General features: G+C 42.6%; 1 protein-coding gene across 2 annotated transcripts in view; it reads right to left on the bottom strand.

The window, feature by feature from the left end:
* hibch (3-hydroxyisobutyryl-CoA hydrolase) overlaps positions 1–22,490 on the bottom strand; it is a 113,861-nt gene that overhangs the window by 817 nt on the left and 90,554 nt on the right. Inside the window, exon 12 of one of the 2 annotated variants that reach the window (XM_047046787.1) lies at positions 18,936–19,055. The exons of the other annotated variant lie outside the window; for it this stretch is intronic. Coding sequence (XP_046902743.1) covers positions 18,936–19,055 — 120 coding nt within the window. The remainder of the gene's footprint in view (positions 1–18,935; positions 19,056–22,490) is intronic. 2 annotated transcript variants of the gene reach the window in all.

Below are 22,490 nucleotides of genomic sequence, written 5' to 3' on the forward strand. Positions count from 1 at the left end.
TGGGGGTGCTGAAAACAATTCACCGCCAGAACAGTAGGTGGAGAAGCATTTTTTTGTCGAAAACACGTTGCTTTGTTGCGTCTTTGTAGGTTAGAAATCGTTGTTGTTTATCTCCCACCTCTCATCACACGTGTGACCCTCTTACCAGCTGTCACTAGTCAGACGATGAGTGCAGCAGGTGCAGTCACATAATATTATATTAAAGACTGTATCTAATGCAATATAACCACCTGAAAGAGCAAACTTATCTCTATCATGGTAGGTATTATTTGTGGGGAAAATAGTAGCACTCTATAACAAAATGATATGCTTATCTTATATACCCAGCCACGTCATTTTATGTGGCCCGCGGAAGCTTAATGGGCTATTGAAATAAGTCTACGCTGCTTTACAGCGTGCATTGACCATAAACGACATCTCTCACCATGCATTTCGATTGTGTTACGGCAAAGTGACGACATCCCGCCTCTAGAAAGTAGTGTATGCACATCAGTGTTGAACGCAAAGTTTAAATGGGTGAAGGCGAGCATGGTTTGAATGACAGCACTCCAATGCAGCCGGGTCTGCGAACGTACCCCATGTGCATTTTCAGACAAGGTCCTCGGGCATTCAACCCAAGTTGGTATCGCTCTCGAACTTGGTTAGAGTACTCAGCCAAGCTAGCATGTTTCTGCTTCCCTTGTCGACAATTTGGAGCCAGAAATGATGAACACATCACCTTCATTAGACAAGGTTTTACCATTTGGAAAACGGCAATGTTTATTTTACATAAAGCTCAAAAAGCTATTCTGCGTTCAAATGAAGGGCAAAAAAAGTTTTGCTCTTGCGCTATGCGCGCTTGCATTTTGTCACCAAACACTGAGAAACATTTGCAAATTTATCCTCCAAGAAAAACAGCAGATTGTCCAAGAATTAAAAGGAGGACTTCAATTGCAGCATAATAGGCCCTATGTTCACAAAAGCTACAACAAAAACACCATGCTTTTACATCGTTACTGAAGTTACATCGTAGTTACAACTGGCCCTTTGACGGCAACCATAATGCTGATGTGGCCCTTGGTGAAAATGAGTTTGACACCCCTGCGATATAGACAAGGCTCTGGTTTTGTGAATTCATTTCTCCACCACCAAGTGTATAATCCAATGTGAAAAATTATAAACAAAAAGACTGATATAATTGGAAACAAAAGATCCATACAAACTATGTAATGTCAAAACTACAATGTACTACTCTAGAACTAAACTGTGGCAGTCAGTGCACAGACAACAAACTCACGTTTCTGAATTCGCTAGAGTAGAGCATAAACTAGCTCACAATAAACTTTCTCTCCAAAAAGTTCTCATCACAGACGTCTTTCAAAAAGACGACCTTAGAGAAAACGCCTTTCTGTCGAAGTCGGAAATGATGTCGTTTGGAAATGATGTCGTAGCGGACCAATCACGGCCAAGGGGTATCCGTCGCCGTACAGCACGGCATGACGGATCGACAGGAATTTCAACGGTGCACGGGAGAGCTCTCTGACGGCCCCGTAGACGACGTAGAGGGCGTTTCAGGGCGTTCCATCTATGCGTAGACCCTTCCCATGTGTCCGTAATCGTGAAGTACGGAGTACCATATAACCGCCTTTAGACTGGGCACTGAAATTCTTAAGACAAGACAACGCAAGCACCTGGCATAACATAACATATAAGTACACGGAACACAATTTACATCAATGCTGAGCTTAAATAAGTGAAACTTGCTAAATATACAGAAAGCAATAAATATCGACTATACTAACCCTAATACTAAAACTTCCTAAATTACAGATAACAATAGATAGTACACTATACTAACCCTAAATGCACAAAAAACCCTGAAATGTTTCAATAAAACAAATACCCCACTGGGTCACTACTTTAACTTCTCATCTCCACCATTCATTATGTGCAAGAGGAACTGTTTTTGTTGATCGTTGTATAGGTAGACAATGCCTTTTGAGCCCTTATGTAAGACCACAATACACAGTTGTATTACTCCGGGTTCCTCCGGTAGGGGGAAACCTATTGTTTTTGTTAGTATTCTTATTATTAGGGTTCCTCCGGTAGGAAGCAATGATACAACAGGTCACTCACTACTTCCAGACCGGTAATGGCCCATGTACGCCCATAGGTGGCGCTAGAGGCACCGCCTAAAGTCAATGGGAAGTCCAAAATGTCTGAGAATTGGTATACATGCCTTATTTCCCATGGGGACCAAAAACGCATAAGGTCCGCCAGTGAAAATTTGGAAAAACGTACAAAAATCTTCTTCTCTTGAACCGTACGTCCAGAATACATGTCTGTCTATATAGGGTGATAAGGAATTAAATAAAACATGGCTGAAAGGGGTGTATTTATGTAAATGTACACATTGATTCAATATCTATGTGTCAATAAATCAAATGTAATTTTGACTGATAGTTTTTCAAATCTAACAGTCTTCAAGATGACATCACTCTTAAGTACAGTGCAACGTTTCACCTTTATATATCAAAAGATGACTGAATTACAGCTGTTTGAACTTGGTCCAAATCTGACAATGCTTGCCAAAGGAGAAACAACTATTTTGTTTATACAGTAACTGAACACAGATCTTTCTAGCTCTGTGAATAGCTCACTAGGATAAGACGTTGTGCTGGTAAGTGCACATTCAGAATTTCGAAACCAGCCACATCCATCAAGCCAGTCATTTGCATGCTTTGTCTTAACCAATGACAGTCAAGAGCGCTTGTGTTTAAATAGCTAGCTAGCACAACATGCTGGCAGACAAAATTTGTAGCACAATGGCGTGTGATGTTTTTGTCTCCTTGTGGGCTGGACGCAAGCAATAAAGATTTCTTAAACTTGTTCACCGACTGACTGTGCAATGTTTGATAGATTAAGTTTTCTGACACAATGGTCCTTCGAGCCGGATTCCAACATCCTTTCCATCATCCAGAACCAAGAATTGAAATCGTGCAGACGTGCTTGACGGTGGTGAACCTTGCAGCAAACATGGCTGTTTAAAAAGAAGCCAGTTTTTTTTTGGGGGGGGGAGGGGTGGAAAGGTGACGGAATTCTGGACTAGCTAAGAGACACAGCTTTCGATGGACAAGGTAAGAATAAAATTGTATATGTAGTCGAAGAATACTTGTTTTTACTACCGCGAGGGATGAAAAACTCCACAGTGAAGTCGTTAAAAACTAATAACTGGTTAATAGTCTAAATCAAGAAAAACTCGAGCAGAACACGGAGCAAAACTCCACTGTGAAGTTGTGCACTACACTCACAATGGATTCAGACCTGTAAATGTATATTGGTTGAAATTGACATAATAACTGATTGTTATTGCTGATTAATTGGGAATTGTAATTTACACATGTTAAAAAGGTTCTACATTTGTGCATTTATTGTTGCTGAAATGTGTTTGTTTTGATAGATCTGGGTCTGGTGGTAGACACGTGCCTTACAAACATGTGTTATTAAATCCTTGCCAAACGAACAGGTTGACAAGGCCTGGGCGACCAGGACTCAGATATATGTGTGAACGTAAGATAGGACTTTTCAGTGTACAATGCAGAATTTGAACTCTCGATTTTTAAGTTAAAGTTAAATTAAATGTGCAGTTCTATCACCTACATTTGCTTAATTCAGATCCAGTTGTGAGATAGTGAAGACTAATCACTGAGTCATACCCGCTAAGATGTGGTGCCGGAGACCGGGAAGCAGCGTTAGTAACCTATTTTACAAAGTTTATAAATTACTCTGTGCGTACGTGAAAGGGAAAATAGTAGCTACTAAATAGTCTGAGGACTAATTGTAACGCGGTAAATATAATATAACCATGGTTAATTGTTTTAAAAGTTGTACAGAGGAAGTGTGAAATGCTTAGAAATATGGAAACCAAAATTTGGGTTCAATTGTGAAATTGAAGTTTTGTTTGAATTGCGATTTTTAAAGTTAAAGAATAAGTTTTTTTTTTACGGGCTTATGTTACTCTTGTTAAATTGTGAATTTAAAGGTTTTGATAGAAAAAGGGAGAATTTATATTTACTTTTGTTTTAAGGGCATTGTTTGATTGACGTGATTGCGAGTTGTAGCGTCCCTCCACTGGCTACCCATAACGGCCCGCATCAGATTCAAGACCCTGGTACTGACCTTCCGAGCAGTGAACGGAACTGCGCCCGACTACATCAAGTCTCTCCTGCAGCCTTACACCCCCACCCGCCACCTACGGTCTTCTTCAGACAACCGCCTGGTGGTCCCACCTCTCAAGACCGCCCGGTCCCAGCACAAGCTCTTCTCCTGCCTGGCACCCCAGTGGTGGAATCAACTCCCCACCTCCATCAGAGACACGGACTGTCTCTCCACCTTCAAGAGAAGGCTCAAGACGCACTTGTTCCGGGAGTACAATGGTACTTAGGAATGGTTTACTGAATCCAACGCTAGTTTCCTCAAGGTTCACAATGACTTTTGCTTAGACTGTTGCTCTTGTTGGTTAGTGGTAGCTGATTTAAACTGTTGTATTCTTCTTTTTTAGTTGATCCTATTTTTATTGCTTTCCTACAGGTACACCTGCACTTAGAGATTAATGTTGTGTAATTTTTAACTTGTTTAACTACATGCTCTTATGGTTTCTTCCCTTTAGCACTATTTTTTGGTTGTTCACAATATGTACTTCTTGTTTTTGACTACCCGCAATGCTGTGCGGCTATCTTGTTGTTATTATCAGTGACCTATGCACTTTGTGAAGCTCTCTCTTGGAAGTCGCTTTGGACAAAAGCGTCTGCTAAATGAATAAATGTAAATGTAAATGTAATTCTAGCATGAATTACTTATTCTAAGAGCAGTTTTTAATTGTCCGAACATATATTTCATGAAACAAAATTATGATAACGATAGTTTAAAGCTAATTCAAATGTGGGTCAGAGAATTAGTAGAAGGCTAATTTTGAAATCAAACGGCAAGATTCATTCGGTAATTGCAATCTTGGGAACTTATGGGAAGTTTTTGTGTTCAGAACAGAAAGGGAATGTGTTTAGTTTACGGGTTTGATTTCATCTGAAATTGTAACTTTATTATCTACACTTGATTTTCAAAACGACGTACACATTAAATATCTATTGACATGGAATCAATTGATGGCACTTTTCCAGTAGGGTTATTTTGAAGCTGTATTTTTCACGAATGTTTTATTTTGGTTTGAAGAAATTTATGTGAAATATTATGAGGAAATTATTAGAAAGTTACATAAAAGATTGCTTTAACAGGATCATGGAAGGTTATGAAATGAAACAAGAGAACGTTTTGTGGAAGTGAAGAGATGATTAGTTTAAACACTTTGATGTTCTGAAGAGGGAACTATGCATATACTTTGAAGGTATATGGGAAAACATTTAAAGTCAAAATAGTAAAATCTAGGGTTTTTAAGAATTTTGATGAAGGTATTGGATGCAATTTGGTTAAAAATGAGAAAAATCACATGGATTTTGATTTTGATTGTCAGTTTGATTTTGAGTTTTATCTGGATGTTTTATCAAGAGCCTGACACAATGTTTGGGACAGTTAGGCTGTGATGATGTTGTTTTAATAAATGGTATTGGTGCATAAGGAGGGTTATTTTAACCTTTGTTCTGAAATAATTTGGGAAGACTCATTAAATCTGATAAATTGTGGTTATGATGGTTTGTGCTAATTTGCTTGTTTTGGACTGCATCCAAAGCAGGTTATGAAGTTCTACCTATCTGACCTTTATAAACAATATAGTTGGATATATGTTTGGTTAATGGCTACATAAAGAACATTATGTGGTCTAGATATTTCATTTCTGGTTTGGGATAATGACAATGGTTTTTATGTCTTCAACAAAAAGAGGTGTGATTTGGTAAAATTGAGAATCTGAAACAATATATAGGTCTTAAACTTTTTTTGTTTAAAGTTTTTTTGGAGTGAAAAAAAAGAGATTAACAGTTGATTTTGTTTAAAAGGAACAAAGAAACAGATTTCTAGACATAAGTAATAGGAGTTGAATATCAGATGATGATGTATTGTCTTGTATTATATGCTGATAATTGATTCATGGAAGATCATATGTAATACCACAACTTAAACCTTCCACAAAGCATGATGAAGAGGCGATCAAAACGTTAACCGATTTTATACAAAATGCTAACTAGAAAAGAGATATCTTCTGCTAAGTTCTGTTCCAGGTGAAGCAGTAAACCAAAGAAATGAGAAGTCGAATGAGGAGATTTGGTGTTGATTAAAGTTATCTAAAGAAAGAACTGGTCCAGCCCAGGTGGGAGGGACCGTATCAGGTACTACTCACCACAGCCACTGCAGTCAAAATAACAGAGAGGACGCCTTGGATACATTTGTCACATTGTAAGAAAGTAAGGGACATTGATACAGGGACAGATTAGTTACTCACCAGTCTTGAGGCACAAGTCTGGCTACAAAGGGGAGTCTTTCTTTAAATTGAAAGGCCCATCTCAAACTCAGTGAAGAAACCATCGGCCAAAAGAGACATAGGGTGTAGACTAAATAGGCTAAAAAGATAGGAGACAGTAAGCAGGGAAAGGTATAAAAGATGGGTGACCTATTTCCTTGTCCGTAGTATTGTGACATCCGTGGTACCATATTTAGCTTACTGTTGCTAATATTCATAATAGTCTTCCCTATGCTATGGGGTGAAAAGGGCATTGTAACTGTCTTGCGTGTGCCAAAGCTAGATCTCAACCTGGCACAGTGCTATGCTGGCTGAGTGATCTAACAGATCCCATAGGTTTACAATGTATGCTTCAACATTATAAAATAGTTTTATGTTTACTCTAGAACAATGCAGGAGCCTTCTCATTACTGTTCCCTATGTTCAAAAGATACAATGTTTTATCCAAAGGAAGATATTGATTATGAAGAATTAGTTTGCTCTGCTACAAGTTCATACTGATAACATTGATTTTATTTTTGTGGGAATGCTAAAGCAGATGTGGCAGCAAAAGAGGCAGCCATACAGGATGTCTTAACATCAGGAAAGGTATAATGTGGATGAGACTGTCTTGAGAGATATGCAAAACGTGTCACCAAAATGATGGGTTATGTAAATTCACAGAAGGAACTTGTCATACTAAAGAATCTATTTTGTTATGCTATAGTATTGAGCCATGAGATTAATCATGTGTCAACAAGAGGGAGGGATAACAAAAGAGTGTTTATAGCTTATGGAGTTCCCAACTATCTAAGAAAAACTTTAAGAAAAAACTTTTTTAGCATACCCGATTTGAGAGAGAACATAATATGCATCAACTTTATTGAGCTAAAGAAATGTAAAGATTTAGGAATGGGCTGATGACGAGTCAGTTGCTGTCAACTGACCTCTGTGAGAATGTAATTTTAATTACTGTGTAGTCTACTTCTGAAATTCACAGACAAGAGAGAGATGCTGTCCAAGGACTGGATTGCGGTGACGGATTGAAACGTAAAGTCCTGGAAATGACCCGAGGTGAACGGGGTCATTCTGGCTAGTTTCACAAGAGATGGCATGGTACACCTGAGTCAAGCATGCACTTTGTTTGATGGCGCCAAATTAGGAAAACTCTGCGCTGTGCCTATAGTACAGTGCATTGAGGTTGCCGTTTTGATCAATTAGACTACATTTTCTATGAGAAGATTACACAAACCATGCATACACAATCCTGGCATCCGTTTCAGCAAATTGGACTTTGATAATGATGGGAATTGTCTTGGGAATGACGTTCCGTTTTGAATGTTGAAATACATATGGACTCAATGGTGCTGGATGTAATGATTTAACTCTTTCATTGGTAACAATGTAAATGTTAAATAGATTCAGAAATTAAGTTTTTGATACAAATTAAAGTTATCTGTTGAATAGAATTTAGGTACAAACACTATCATGATACGTTCTACCAGTTACGTAAATATGTTCGATTTGATTTGTTATGTTCCATGGCAGAAGTTTGAATGTTTTGAGAACAGTTATAGACTGTCGGAGGAGGTGATAACAATGCTGTTTCATTTATGTGACTTAATGAAGTATTATTTTGCATTAAACCTTATGCTTTGTTTTTGAGAAACCTGTTTTTACTACAGAAAGTTCATATTAATTTGAAAAGAAACAGAAATTGAGAACATGTAAGGAGATTTCAGGATATGTGCCAAAGTGATGTGTCTTATCATGCAGAGGTTGTAAAAGAGTTAGCAGCAGGCTGGAGAGAAATGTCTGTTGATCTCAAGTCCTGACTGCTCTGCAGGAGATCACCTTCGTGGGAGGGTGAGCTTCTTTTGCCATCTATAAAATGGAGTCAAGTTCCAGGGGAGTACATCTGGAGACAAAATCTAGGGTGATTTAAGGGTTAAACAGGTTTTTGTTTGGTTAACTGAGGTTTATGACTCCCTGACGTGGAGAGAACTGCTTATCACCTAACCTGGAGAGGAAGAGCACAATCAGGGTCTGTCTTAGAAAAACTTGACTGACAGTCTACTGAATGTTTGATGGATTCAGAGATTACCATGTTGACAACAGGTAGGCATGTTCTTATATCCTGATACTCTGGTAGGTCTGATAGGTCTGCCGGTGAATGCATCAGACGTAGGAGGACCACTCTGCTGAGTTATGGCGGGTTTTCATCCCAATACCAAGGGCTTCCCCATCATGCCCAAGCATTTACACGTCTAGACTATAATGCTGTATAGTTTCATAGAATATTAGAGATTCTGTATTTTTATGATTTTTTTTGATTTTATGTATTTTTGATTTTATTGACTGTGTGTAGGCGTGGTTTTGGAATAACACATTTTATTCAGGATAAACAGGAGGGATATGTTGGAAAAATTGAAGATGTAACTGTTATCCTGTATAAGAATGATTCTGAGTTTAGTATTCCCTAGTGCAAAGAGAGGCCTACCCCCAACTCTGAATTCTGGGTAAACATACAAGACCCTTATCTTGGGACTGAGGACTAAGAAGAGTTTTTTTTGTTGTTGTTTTAAGGATATACTGTGTGACAAGGACTATAGGTGGAAGCGCAAGGTCTGCTGACCATTTGTTGACACTTATGTGAAGGAGTTTAAGACCCTAGGACAGGAGATCCTGTTGTTGTGTTTCAATCAGGGTTGATGTCGTAAACACGCACGCCAAGTCTATGCAAGGAGCCAATGAAGAAGAGCTATGGAAAATGTGCATGCTTTGTCTTAACCAATGACAGTCATGAGTGCTTGTGTTTAAATAGCTAGCTAGCACAACATGCTAGCAGACAAACTTTGTAGCACAATGGCATGTGATGTTTTTGTCTCCTTGAGGGCCAGCCGCAAGCAATAAAGCTTTCTAAAACTTGTTCACCGACTGACTGTGCAATGCTTGATAGATTAATATTTCTGACACTAGTCACTCAGTGCACTCACGCAAACATACGCTTGAAACATGATAATGCCCGTGTCTCAGTGTGCTAGAGTGTAGCATCCATAACTCTAGGGCTAGTGGTTAAAATCACAGTGCATGCAGACATTTAGAGTTTAGCAATGTTCTTTCATGGTTCCTTTGACTGCAGGTAAGTTTATCCCTCAATTTTACAGTATTCTGCAATTTTGAGGAGGAATCCACTATTGCTGCTTGCAGCAATATATCTTTTTTGAAATTATTTAATGGCATCCCGGTGTAACAGGCCAAATTATCCCTCGCCCAGATTAAACCTGGGTACATTTTGGCCCAGGCCAGAGTATAACCTGGGGATAAACTGTCCTAGGCCAGAAAGGAAGAAGAAGAGAAACGTGCCAAGGAGAAAAGTATGCAATTTGGATTGTATTGTCATCAATTTTGATTGTATTGTAATTTGCATATTATATTTTGATTATTTAATACGTCTTACATATTTTACAATATATAATTTTAATTGAAAGCAAATTTGCATATATTCTTTTATTATTTGTTATTATTATTATTGTTTGCTAGCTAAGTTGTAATTTGTTTTGATTCGTTAGATCAAAAGTGATTGTGCACTTTGCATTTCTTCTTAGCTCTTGTTCTTGTGATAAATAAAGGTGCAGTACTTTACAGTAGAACTGTTAAGAAGTTTTGAATTTTTCATTTTTGGGGCAGGCGCCAGGGGTGAAGCTTGTTTATATAAGCACCGCTTAATGCAAGCAGAGGAGTACAGTTTGCTTAGGTGGGATAGCTGCTTTTATTATTTATTGTCAGATGGCTGAGCGGTTAGGGAATCGGGCTATTAATCAGAAGGTTGCCGGTTCGATTCCAAGCCGTGCAAAATGACTGTGTCCTTGGGCAAGGCACTTCCCCCTACTTGCCTCGGGGGGAATGTCCCTGTACTTACTGTAAGTCGCTCTGGATAAGAGTGTCTGCTAAATGACTAAATGTAAATGTATTTTTGTATGTTACAATTGCATTATGTTTTGGGTATGTGCTTTTATTTTTATGTGTAACACTAGTAATCTTAGATTTTTGGATGTTATGATGTTGTTATCAGTGTTTAACTTTGAACATTTATATTGTAGCAAGGACTTGCTAGTCTTAGAAGTTGAAGTTTCAGGAAGTAGTAGTCTTTGATCTTTGTGGAAGTCAATTTTTTTTCTGTTTTAAGTTATAAAAGTCTATGTTTTAGAGTTTTACTATTTAAGTCAGTTAGCTTTCTCACTTAACTTACCTGACAAAGCAGAACCCCCAATAAAATGTTGAAAAATCCTTCTTGTGAAAAAGTAATTATTGTGTATATCACTCAACACTACTGATATCATGGGGGTATAATCTGGCCCGAGGGGTATGAATTGGCCTAGGCCATAATATACCCGGGGTATAATCTAGCCTAGGCCCCTTTAACCCCCGGACTGGGGGTATACTATGGCCTGTTACACCGTGACAAAAACATTTTTGGGTTGTTGAACAGCAACCCCACTCCACCAACGACTCCCGCCTGGCCAACGACCTGAACAAGTTCTACTGCAGATTTGAAATACAATTGGACAGTCCTGAACTACCCCTTCCCATCCATGAAGCCTCCCCCTCCCCCCCTCTACAGTGACGACTCTCTCCATTCAGGAGGGTGAAGTTAACAGACTATTCAAGAGGCAGAACCCCCGCAAAGCAGCTGGGCGGACTCGGTCTCTCCTGCCACTTTCAAGCACTGCGCTGACCAGCTGTCTCCTGTGTTTACAAACATCTTTAACACCTCCCTGGAGACATGCCATGTGCCAGCCTTTCTCAAGTCCTCCACCATCATCCCTGTGCCCAAAAAGCCAAGGCTAACAGGACTTAATGAATACAAACCCGTCGCCCTGACCTCTGTGGTAATGAAGTCTTTTGAGCGCCTTGTGCTGGCACACCTCAAATCCATCACAGATGTTTGCGGACGACACCACCCTTATTGGGCTCATCTCTGACGGGGACGAGTCTGACTACAGGTGGGAAGCTGACAACCTGGTGACCTGGTGTAGCCAAAACAACTTAGAGCTCAATGGTCTTAAGACAGTGGAGATGGTTGTGGACTTCAGGAAGAACACAGCCCCACTCACCCCCATCACCCTGAGTGACTCCCCAGTCAGCACTGTGGAGTCCTTCCGCTTCCTGGGCACCATCCTCTCCAGGGCCTCAAGTGGGAACTGAACATTAGCTCCCTCACCAAAAAAGCACAACAGAGGATGTACTTCCTACGGCTGCTGAAGAAATTCAACCTGCCAAAGATAATGATGGTGCACTTCTACACAGCTATCATTGAGTCCATCCTCACTTCTTCTATCACCATCTGGTACGCTGCTGCCACTGCCAAGGACAAGAGCAGACTGCAGCGTATCATCCGCACTGCTGAGATGGTGATCGGCTGCAATCTGCCTTCCCTCGAGGATCTGCACACCTCGGGGTCCCTGAGGCGAGCAAGGAAGATTGTGGCCGACCCCTCCCACCCTGGACACTCCCTGTTTCAGCTACTCCCCTCCAGCAGAAGGCTGCAGTCCATAAAGACCAAAACCTCACGCCACAAGAACAGTTTCTTCCCTTCCGCTGTTGGCCACTTTAACAAGGCCAAGGACTCACACTGTCTTTAAATCAATATCTGCACAATGACACCCTGCACATTGCAATTTGCACTATTGTATCGTTCTCTCTGCACTATCTGTATGTTTTAGGTTAGATTGTAAATTATGGCTACATATATTTTACATTTTATTCCCCTTAGTATTAGCTAGACTTTGCTCCTTTTGTATAGTTAGTCCACATATTTAAGTTTCAATATTCCTATATGTTTAATGTAAGCACCTCCCTGCCAAAGTAAATTCCTTGTTTGTGCAAACATTCATGGCGAATAAAATCCCTTCTGATTCTGATTCCCTTGATGTGGTGCCGTCAGCAGATTATGATCAATGAGTACTGTCTGGCACCTGAGCCTCAGGCTTCTGAGGAGAACGCGTCGTACTCGGATGTCTCATCCGGCAACACCTCAGACTCTGATGGACCCGAGCTCTCGGATTATGTTAACGGTACCGAGCGAGATGAAGGAGAGACGCTTTTTTTATCGACCTAGACCCGACATTTGACCAATCGTAAGTATCATCCAGCTATAGTTCAATGGCTGCTGCCTATTCCTACTACTTACTTACTTGTTTTGTCCACACTACTGATACTCTGTGCTAGACTTAGGCCCTTCCACCTTTCCACAGACATATTGTTCCACTGGAAAAATGGATGACAATGCATAGTTTCAAATTTAAAATTAATATTCTGGGATGTCATGGAAGGGTAGCTTAGCTATTTAAATTAAAATTAGAGACGGTACAATTTCTGGGGAAACTGTGGTGTGTGCTTGCGGTGGTTGAAGATGGGTCCGATCCTAGTTGGCAATATTTTCCTGGTGTTCCGTTCTTAAGGGCAACCAGTAGGCCTAGGCCACATGTGTCAAACTCAAGGCCCGCGGGCCAAATGTGGCTCGCCACGTCATTTTATGTGGCCCGTGGAAGCTTAAATGGTGTATTGAAATAAGTCTACACTGCTTTACAGCGTGCCTTGCCCATAAACTACATCTCTCACCATGCATTTCGATTATGTTACGGGAAAGTGACGACATCCCTCCTCTAGAAAGCAGTGTATGCACATCAGTGTTGAACGCAAAGTTTAACTGGGTGAAGGCGAGCATGGTTTGAATGACAGCACTCCAATGCCGGTTTTGCAAACGTACCCCATGCGCATTTTCAGCCAAGGACCCGGGGCATTCGACCCAAGTTGGTATCGCTCTCAAACTTAGTTACAGTACTCAGCCAAGCTAGTATGTTTCTGCTTCCCCTGTCAACAATTTGCCAAAAATGATGAACACATCGCCTTCACTAGACAAGGTTTTACCATTTGGAAAACGGCAATGTTTATTTTACATAAACCACAAAAAGCTATTCTGCGAAGGGCAAAACATTTTGCTCTCGCGCTATGCGCGCTTGCATTAAGTGTGTAAGTCCCTATCCAGCATCACAACAAACCCACAACACGTCTTAGGTTTGGGCTAATCCCCGAAATGTTTACAACGCCTGGCTCTTTTTCTGGAAAAAGTTTTTCTGGAAGTTTTTCCTTGTCTTCCTTGAGGGTTTAGGTTGGTTGAGGGGCAGTTCAATGGGCGTATGTGAAGCCCTCTGTTTCATGGTTAAGTGTAGAAAGGGCTATACAAATAAATGTTGATTTGATTTGACTCCGCGCCTGATTAACACTTGGATTGATAAGCTTTCTCAAAAATGGTTGGCCTATCAATATAAAACATAATACGATCCCCTTCCATAATCATGATAGGCTACCCCCCAAAAATGTTCACTGCACCCCCAGTCAAAGCAGGCTGCATCTGGCGCTGGATGGAAGGCCGTTTCATTAAAGATGGGAAAGCGAATGTTTGTGCTTCAAGGAGAAACACCGGTATGTATTTTGTGTTATACGGCGATGTCGGTCGTTAAAGAGTACAATCTCTGTCTGCATTTTGACACCAAACACAGACATAAATATGCCAAATTTATCCTCCAATAATTAAAAGGCGGACTGCAATTGCAGCAGAATAGGCCCTATGTTCACAAAAGCTACAATTAAAACACTATGTTTTTACATCGTTACTGACTATACATCGTAGTTACAAATGGCCCTTTGAGGGCAACCATAATGCTGATGTGGCCCTCGGTGAAAATTAGTTTGACACCCCTGGCCTAGGCTAGCAAGCCTACATTTTTCTATAGGCTACCCATATTTTATTGTAAACATACTGGTAAGCCATCTTTTGTTCTTGTAATATCTAAAATTGTCCCATTATACCACCTGTTCAACCCAAGCTCTACATACACATTTTTAACTCCTACTGCTCTTGCATTCCAATAGGCTACTTGGAAGTCCGACTTGAAGTTGGTTAGCCCTGCCTGGCCATAAGTGCTGTGTTTTATTTAGCTTTCTCAGTGGAATCTTCCATCGCATTATAACGTTACCTTAGACAAAAGAATAATTATTTTTTGTTGTCACAATCCACTTCTCCCCTCCTTGAGTCACCACCTTACCGCGGTGGAGGGGTTTGCGTGTCCTAGTGATCCTGGAAGCTATGTTGTCGGGGGCTTCATGCCCCTGGTAGGGTCACCCAAGGCAAACAGGTTCCAGGTGAAAGACCAGACAAAGCGTGGCTCAAAAAACCAACCATGAAGAAACACAACAATGGTTCTCAGTTGCCCCTGCCCGGAAGCGGGTCACTGGGGCCCCCCCCTGGAGCCAGGCCCGGGGCTCGATGGCGAGCGCCTGGTGGCCGGGCCTTTTCCCATGGGGCCCGGTCGGGCACAGCCCGAAGAGACAACGTGGACCCTCTTCCAGTGGGCTCACCATCCGCGGGAGGGGTCATGGGGGTCGGGTGCAGTGTGAGACGGGCGGCGGCTGAAGGCGGGGGCCTTGGCGGTCCGATCCTCGGCTGCAGAAGCTAGCTTTAGAGACGTTGAACGTCACCTCGCTGGCGGGAAAGGAGCCTGAGCTGGTGCGCGAGGTAGAGAGTTTCCGGCTAGATATAGTCGGCCTCGCCTCGACGCACAGCATAGGCTCCGGAACCAGTCTCCTTGAGAGGGGCTGGACTCTCTTCCACCCTGGAGTTAACCTTGGTGAGAGGCGTCGGGCTGGGGTGGGAATACTGGTTTCCCCTCGGTTCGGCGCCTGTACATTGGGGTTCACCCCGGTGGACGAGAGGGTAGCCTCCCTCCGCCTTCGGGTGGGGGGACGGGTCCTCACTGTCGTTTGTGCTTATGCACCAAACGGCAGCTCAAAGTACCCACCCTTTTTGGAGTCTCTGGGGGGGGGGTGCTGGAAAGGGGATTCCCTCGTCCTCCTGGGGGACTTCAATGCTCATGTGGGCAATGACAGTGAGACCTGGAGGGGCGTGATTGGGAGGAACGGCCCCCCGATCTGAACCCGAGTGGTGTTTTGTTGTTGGACTTCTGTGCTAGACACGGTTTGTCCATAACGAACACCATGTTCAAGCATAAGGGTGTCCATATGTGCACCTGGCACCAGGACACCCGAGGTCTCAGTTCGATGATCGACTTTGTAGTCGTGTCATCGGACTTGGGGCCGCATGTCTTGGACACTCGGGTGAGGAGAGGGGCGGAGCTGTCAACTGATCACCACCTGGTGGTGAGTTGGCTTCGATGGTAGGGGAGGACGCCGGTCAGGCCTGGCAGGCCCAAACGTAATGTGAGGGTCTGCTGGGAACGTCTAGCGGAACCCTCTGTCAGAAGGAGCTTCAACTCCCACCTCCGGGAGAGCTTCGATCATGTCTCGGGGGGGGGCCGGGGACATTGAGTCCGAATGGGCCATGTTCCGGGCCTCCATTGTTGAAGCGGCTGACCGGAGCTGCGGCCGTAAGCCGGTCGGTGCATGTCGCGGTGGTAACCCTCGGACCCGGTGGTGGACTCCGGAGGTGAGGGATGCCGTCAAGCTGAAGAAGGAGGCCTATCGGACTTTATTGGCTGGTAGGACTCCAGAGGCAGCTGATGTGTACCGGCAGGCCAAGCGGAACGCGGCTTTGGCGGTCGCGGAGGCAAAAACCCGGGCATGGGAGGAGTTCGGCGAGGCCATGGAGAACGACTTCCGAACGGCTTCAAAAAGGTTCAGGACCACCATCCGGCGGCTTAGGAGGGGGAAGCAGTGCTCTGTCAACACTGTATACGGTGGGGATGGTGCGCTGCTGACCTCGACGGGGGACGTCCTGGATCGGTGGAAGGAATACTTCAAAGACCTCCTTAATTCCACCAACACGCTTTCCGACGTGGAGGCAGAGTCTGGGGACATCGGGGGGGGCCCTTCTATCTCTGGGGATGAGGTCGCCGAGGTGGTTGAAAAGCTCCGCGGTGGCAGGGCCCCTGGGGTGGATGAGGTCCGCCCGGAGTTTCTTAAGGCTCTGGATGTTGTAGGGCTGTCTTGGTTGACACGACTCTGCAACATCGCGTGGACATCGGGGACAGTGCCTCTGGACTGGCAGACCGGGGTGGTGGTTCCCCTCTTTAAAAAGGGGGACCGGAGGGTGTGCTCCAACTTTAGGGGATCACACTCCTCAGCCTCCCTGGGAAAGTCTATTCAGGGGTCCTGGAGAGGAGGGTCCGTCGGATTGTCGAACCTCGGATTCAGGAGGAGCAATGTGGTTTTCGTCCTGGCCGTGGAACAGTGGACCAGCTTTATACCCTCCGCGGAGTCCTGGAGGGTACATGGGAGTTCGCCCAACCAGTCTACACATGTTTTGTGGGTTTGGAAAAGGCGTTCAACCGTGTCCCTCGGGGGCTCATGTGGGGGGTGCTCCGAGAGTACGGGGTACTGGATTTCCTGATCGGGGCTGTCCGGTCCCTGTACGACCGGTGCCAGAGTTTGGTCCGCATTGCCGGTAGTAAGTCGAACTTGTTTCCGGTGAGGGTTGGACTCCGCCAGGGCTGCCCTATGTCACCGATTCTGTTCATTACCTATATGGACAGAATTTCTAGGCGCAGCCAGGGTGTTGAGGGGGTCCGGTTTGGTGACCTCAGGATCGGGTCGCTGCTTTTTGCGGATGATGTGGTCCTGTTGGCTTCATCGGGCCGTGAACTTCAGCTCTCACTGGAGCGGTTCGCAACCGAATGTGAAGCGGCTGGGATGCGAATCAGCACCTCCAAATCTGAGGCCATGGTAATCGACCGGAAAAGGGTGGAGTGCCATCTCCGGGTCGGGGAGGAGATCCTGAACCAAGCGGAGGAGTTCAAGTATCTTGGGGTCTTGTTCACGAGTGAGGGAAGAATGGAGCGCGAGGTCGACAGGCGGATCGGTGCGGCGTCCGCAGTGATGCGGGCTCTGCATCGGTCCGTCGTGGTGAAGAAGGAGCTGAGTCGAAAGGCGAAGCTCTCTATTTACCAGTCGATCTACGTTTCTACCCTCACCTATGGTCACGAACTATGGGTAGTGACCGAAAGAACGAGATCGCGAATACAAGCGGCCGAAATGAGCTTTCTCCGCAGGGTGTCCGGGCTCTCCCTTAGAGATAGGGTGAGAAGCTCGGTCATCCGGGAGGGGCTCAGAGTAGAACCGCTGCTCCTCCGCGTTGAGAGGAGCCAGCTGAGGTGGCTCGGGCATCTGATTAGGATGCCTCCTGGACGCCTCCCTGGTGAGGTGTTCCGGGCACGTCCCACTGGGAAGAGGCCCCGGGGAAGACCCAGGACACGCTGGAGGGACTGTCTCTCGGCTGGCCTGGGAACGCCTCGGGGTCCCCCAGGAAGAGGAAGGAACGGTCAACGGACAAAGACGTTGACGATACTTTCTGTTGCGAGTTGAGCTTGAATTGGTTTATTTCAATGGAAGCACAAGAATCGTAGCTTTCCAACGAGGTATCATATGTGTAGCAGTCTAAAAAATATATTTATTCAATTGTGTGCGTTATCACTGAGGGAGGGGCGCGTAGCATTTGTGGCTCGCCGGCGAGCCAAGGATCCAGAACAGGTTAATGCCCCTCTTGTGGATTATTGCTTTGATAATCTTTCAGCCCCACCACGATTCTAGCGGAGCAACAAAGAAAGTATTTAGCTAACTGGTTCACGGTTCACACCAAAAGTCGAGATGTAAAGCCAATGCAAACATGCAAATATGCGCGTATGACGGCCAATTTGCCCTATTCGCGTCTATCACTTGAGTTGAAAATGTTCAACAATGCATAAACACAGGGTGCTTTGTCTGATTCATCAGTATTTATTTCTGATACTTCCTAAGACTATTAACACCTGTTATTTTAATTCATGTACTTGAGTTGGATGTACTTGTATTCATTAGCATTTATATTTATCATTATTTCTACTTTGTATATCCAAAAATACTGCTTGGTTTGTTCTTTGAAGATCAATGTCAATGAGTAATAATGATAATCATAAAAAAAAAGAAAATGATATAGATAAAACATTATCACCTGACTCCAGCCTTCACGCCGAGTGCATTCTTTCATCAATTCTTGGAGCAACTATTTAGTTTTCTTAGTCCATTTTGCCATGATTCGAGATCCAAAAGTGTCGACAATACCAAAACGTATTCTGTTTTGGTTTAGCGCATGGGCACATGCCATGTGAGACAGCTATGCGCGCAGACTTTTAAGTTGAAGGTTCCAAAATTCACCCTAAACCTATATCAATGAAAGCTCCTATTGGGTCAAATGAGGTGTCAATCAAAAGGTCAGAGTGCATTGGTCATTTTGAGGCTGAGATTTGAGAATCTGAGAATGTTTACATCTGAACTGAAGTTATAACCAAGTTTACATGAATGACTGGATGTTTATGGATGTAATACTTTGTTTGGACAAAATATTTTACTTGGTCTAAATGTGTGTGTCGTATAGTTTAGTACCAAACAACTTGGAGTAATTTTTAAGAAGGCTTAGATTCCTTTGCCTGACGAGCCGCTACTGGTTACATACCATGCATGCCTGACTGAGCCTATACTCCATCACCAGCACTTCCTGCAGACTCATGGTGGCTCCCTGCTGCAGTTGTTTGAAGGTTATCTTTAGCGACGTAGGAGACATCTGGGACAAAATCTGTGAAATAACACAAAAAGATAAAACGATATAGTTGTACGCTTAAATCATACATGAAAAAAGCACAAAACTTCACAAAAAGGTATTTACCCAACATCTGAATTCCATAGATTTCTTTAAAGAGTGTACGTTTTTCCATAATTACTAGAATTGCCATAAACGGTTATTCAGATTCCAACTCTAATCTCGGTATCATGATAAATACTCAATGAAACATTTTAAATTCCATTCAATTATGGTATGATTAGCCAATTTAATCGAATAGTTTATATTTGTAAGAATATTATCAATAGCACCCCAGACCACTGGCAACGTTTCTTGGACATAGACAATGAGAGTGGCAAAGCAACAATCAGCCACGGGAAAGATCTAAAGTAAAAAATGTGTGCGGTTAAACTGACTGTGTATGGCCAAAATAGATAACGCTTTTTAGGTAAACCTTTTCTTTGCTTTGACTGTGATTTTCTGTAAAAAAAAAACGAAAAAAATTAATTAAATACTAACACTTTTAGGAAAAGTCAGGATCAGATTTTATATTTTTGTCAAAGTTATGGAGCATATTTAAAATAAATTAAATTATCGTAGTGTTAAGTTACACTCAGTGTTTCCCCTATGTAGATTTAACGGTTAAACTTCTGCCGCCACGGTATCAGAATTAGAGCTGTACAAAATTTTAGGCCGTCTATCAGCCGTGATTATTAGAGCGCAAGTCGGAGAATAGCACAGACGCGCTTCACAGCGCAGTTGACATTGCGCGTGTGCGTCCTTGAGAACTGTAAGTCATATAACTTATGTTGTCAGTTCATTTAAGCCTGTTATTGTAGTAGTCTATAGTTCTTGCAAATTCAAATTAAGTTAACTGGTGATTTTCGTTGTTTGTATTCTTCCCCTGCTAGCGAAATTGCAAGTCTGTTGATTCGATAGCGATTGCTGCCCTTGCTCAAGTTTGTATTTTAGGTGCATTATTATGCTTAAGTAGCCTAGTTTTAATGAATAAATAGTGGGTATATTGTTATTATTTGCTACAGAATGCTTAGCCTCTCAAGATCAAATGAAGCAGACAGTGTACGTGCTTCCGAGTGGCCTACCTTAATCTATAGGCTAGGCCACTGCATTTACATTAAGTTGTTACGTCAATTATTAATTGGCAGCATTTATGCCATTTAGAACATACTGTAAGGTGTCTTTAAGTATGCTAATTTTATTTCTTTAGGGGAAATAGGACGAAAATATGTGCAATATTACATTAGCTATTAGACTATTACATAAGCTGCTCCGAAATATAGGGTTAGCACTTTGTTTTGGCCGGGGGGGAGAGAGAGAGAGGGGGGGGGGTAGACCTGACCTGCCCCCACTGCTAAAAAAAAATCCTAGGGGAAACACTGTACACTTACTGTATTATTAATACATGAGCGACCGAGAGCATCATATAATGGGCATTTCTGCATTTCTATAAAGACTTCAAAACATAAAATTTTGAATAGACAAGGAGAGTAATGCTGGTCAGAGATTCTGAACAGGAAAGCAATAATCCATTCCAAGTCATTGATTCAATGGTTGGTAACCATGAACAATAGGTGTGACCAAACTCTGTTGAATGGTAACACTTTATATTAAGGTACACATATTCACCCTTTACTAGTTGCTTATTAGCATGCATGTGTAGCGGGGTCTCGTCGTGTTAAAATAGAAATACTTAATTTATCATAAAGTTCGGGGCACCACCCTAATATTGGTTTCGGACATTAGGGAAATCCTATATTTAACATGTAATAATCAGTCTCATATTTAGGAATGAATTCATTCTAAGTGTAGAGCCAATCGTGACATCAGTGAACACGCACGTCAAAATATCTTTACAATGAATTTATTCAAGTACGGTAAACAGATCTTATGAACAAGTTAGATTGTGGGTTTGATATGAGTTATTGGTTTCAATGAACAGAATGAAATGGACTAACTTAAAGAAAGACAGAAATGGTAAGTCAATGATTACATCCTTACAAATCATAAACAGAGCTCACGCCAATGCCAAGTCGGGGAGGAAAGAGCGTTAGCCATAATTACGTTTGATCAGGGGTTGATCAATGAGGTTGAGGGCGGTTTGCGCCAAAGGTCCATTTGAAGAATCGGAAGTGAAAGTGCGGCTGCGCTGCCGGAGTCGCAATGATAATTGTGTTTTTGGTTCTTCTTTTGAAACGTCCAGATAGTGTCGCGATCACTATAAAGTTGAATCTCAGGAGAAGCTTGGGGACATCCCGATGGCGTTCATGCCATGGTTGGTTTCGCTGGAGTCCGAGATTGATAGTCATCTCAGATATTTATACAGTTCAGAGTTCGAGGGAGGACCTGTCTGGGGTCAGACGTTGATTGGGGGAAGCTGGGCCCTCAACTACCCCCTCCTTTCTTCACACCTTCCAAAGGTGTGATATGGTCTCTGGCTGGTTAAAAAAAATCATTCAAATATTGTTCTGGACATCTTGGTACAGTTACAAAATATAGTTGAATGGTTGTTTTATTATGAGAGCTTTGTGTAGATACCAAGAATGACATGGTTATCTTTCAGGAAGAAGGAGTAGTTACTAGAATCAAGATTTCAGTGAACACAACATTAAAACAAAGTAACAAACAAAGTGACACAAATATCCCTCTCATAATTCTCCACCTTGTACTCTTGTGGTAAAGGTGAAGTCTGAAGAACTTTCCTCAAAAGTTCTGATTGAGGTATGTTCTTTGTTCAACTGCCGCCAAAACGGATGCAAATGGTTGCTGGAGACGTGTTGTCTCAAGCAGGCCCTTTGAAGCTTGCAAGCTAGCAGGAGGGCTGAGATTGGGGAGGTCCCCCCCCAATTCTATGGTTCCTTTGCATCGGCGTTTGGTGGGTAATCAGCATACTGAGGGTGTCACAAGGGCTGATTAGGTTTGTCTGATGTGATTGAATCACTTCAGGTGTGGCAAGATGTTGGCTCTGTGTGGTCTTGCTGACCTCACTACACATGTTAGTAGCAACTTGACATTTTATTATTCATTAATTATCACTCATTAATGACATATTATGCATGACCATATTCTACAACTACTACGCCATTAACTACAGGTTTTTCCTCACTAACCTCATAATTACTGGTTATTGATAGTAAGTAAGGACATTGTTTAACATGAATTAAGATCTTAATATGCTTTGCTCAGTATGGGCTTTATAAGACGGTAGTACCACAGGAATAGTAATTATACCTTAATAAGGCCTAATTGTAAATTGTATATTTAAATATAATAAACACAAAACTACAAGTGTTAATAGTGTCCTAATAGCTTTAAATTAAGTATTTCTAACTAAGAATGTGTTCCCTATTCTAAAAAGAGGTCTTGCTCATTACTCTTAAACTAGTAGTTAGAAACATATTAGCCCATATAGGTTCCCTATTCTAAAGTTAC

Source organism: Hypomesus transpacificus, chromosome 23, assembly GCF_021917145.1.
Source record: "Hypomesus transpacificus isolate Combined female chromosome 23, fHypTra1, whole genome shotgun sequence".
Classification (NCBI taxonomy): Eukaryota; Metazoa; Chordata; class Actinopteri; order Osmeriformes; family Osmeridae; genus Hypomesus; species Hypomesus transpacificus.